This window comes from Nannospalax galili, unplaced genomic scaffold, assembly GCF_000622305.1.
Source record: "Nannospalax galili isolate Female #2095 unplaced genomic scaffold, S.galili_v1.0 scaffold1714, whole genome shotgun sequence".
NCBI classification, from domain to species: domain Eukaryota; kingdom Metazoa; phylum Chordata; class Mammalia; order Rodentia; family Spalacidae; genus Nannospalax; species Nannospalax galili.
The window spans coordinates 285,187-286,506 of record NW_008334552.1 but is presented as its reverse complement, the minus strand read 5'-3'; the positions used below and the strand labels follow the sequence as shown (position 1 = coordinate 286,506).

Below are 1,320 nucleotides of genomic sequence, written 5' to 3'. Positions count from 1 at the left end.
CGCGGGCGTCCGGCAGCTGGGAGCGGCGGCAGACGTTCAGCGGCAGCTGGGAGCGGCGGCGAGCTGGCACCCCGGGCGGCAGCTGGGAGCGGCGGCAGGCCGGAGGCGGCGTGGGCGGCAGCTGGGAGCGGCGCCACCCGGGCCCCAACCCGCTGGACCCTCAGAACCCCAGCCCGGACGCCTACTGCAACCTGGTCATCCTGGCTGTGGCCAACAGGGTGAGCGCGAGGGCGCCCCGCACTCGGGTCGTCTCCACCCACGCGCCCCTGGGCGGAGGTTTATGAGGACTGCTTTTTCCCTTCTTCATCTGCACCCAGAATTTAGGGTGTGCCAGTGGAGCCACCCTGGACCCCTGCTTCGCTGGCGTAGCTAGAGTGACAGTCCCGGGGGACGGAGGCACTAATCACAGCACAGCGCGAGTGCGGCGTCAACTCATGCCAGACACAGAACAATAGCATTTAATCCCCTTGGGCAAATACGAAGTCTAACCCCATTCTACCGGGAAAGAAACTGAGGTTAGGTAACAAAGCAAAGCCCACCTAAGGCATTTTGGGGTCGGGGGGTCTTAAAGATTCAAACCTGGGAAGTTCCAAGCCATTTTCTTGGTAACTACAGTGGCCTCCCGAAGCAGAAGCCTTGCCACCGGTCGTACCTGCTCTACCTGTCGCCTCCCCCTCTAGGTTCTGCCTTACTTTCATTCATTTCATTCATACTGAATGGCAACTGTATGCTAGGCATTGGGCTAGGTGCTGTGGATGCGGAGATGAACAAACCATTTGGAGCCTTCCCTTAGGAAGCATCGGTCTAGCAGTCACATTCATGCCATGAGCCTTCCAAGCGTTTCGTCTGCCCCAGGGTCCTCCCTCTGAACAGTGATTATGCCTTTCTACAGGGGGAGGGGTCAATCCCTGGAAACCCTGGTCACAGTGACTCACATCTGCTCACATCAGCACCTGAGAAACTTTATCACTAACTCCCATTCTAGATTTCTTCTCACCTCCCTGCCTCCCTCTTGGAAGCTGGTTCCTCTTTCTCCAGTCTCTTAAAGTTGGAGTGGCCCAGGTGTGGTCCTTGATCTTTTTCATTTATTCATACTTGTTTCTAGGTGGTTTCTACTCTGGTGTCTCTTGAAAACCAGAGAACACTCTGAATTTCACCTCTAACCAGATCTCTACTCAGCCTCCCCTTTCCAACATCTACTGTCTGTCACAGAGCTAATGCATCCCAAGCTGAGCCCCCAGTCTTCTCCCTAATCCCGAGGCACCTTCATCTCCCTGGCTCATTATTGGCAACTCCATCCTGGGTTGTTCAGGCTGCAGT

At 56.2% G+C, this 1,320-nt stretch overlaps 1 protein-coding gene across 1 annotated transcript in view; it reads left to right on the top strand.

Annotated features, from left to right (window-relative positions):
- Ccm2l (CCM2 like scaffold protein) overlaps positions 1-1,320 on the top strand; it is a 19,777-nt gene that overhangs the window by 7,889 nt on the left and 10,568 nt on the right. Inside the window, 1 exon segment of the mRNA XM_029561756.1 lies at positions 1-218. This exon segment is cut by the window's left edge and continues 40 nt beyond it. Within this exon segment, the coding sequence (XP_029417616.1) occupies positions 1-218 (218 nt within the window).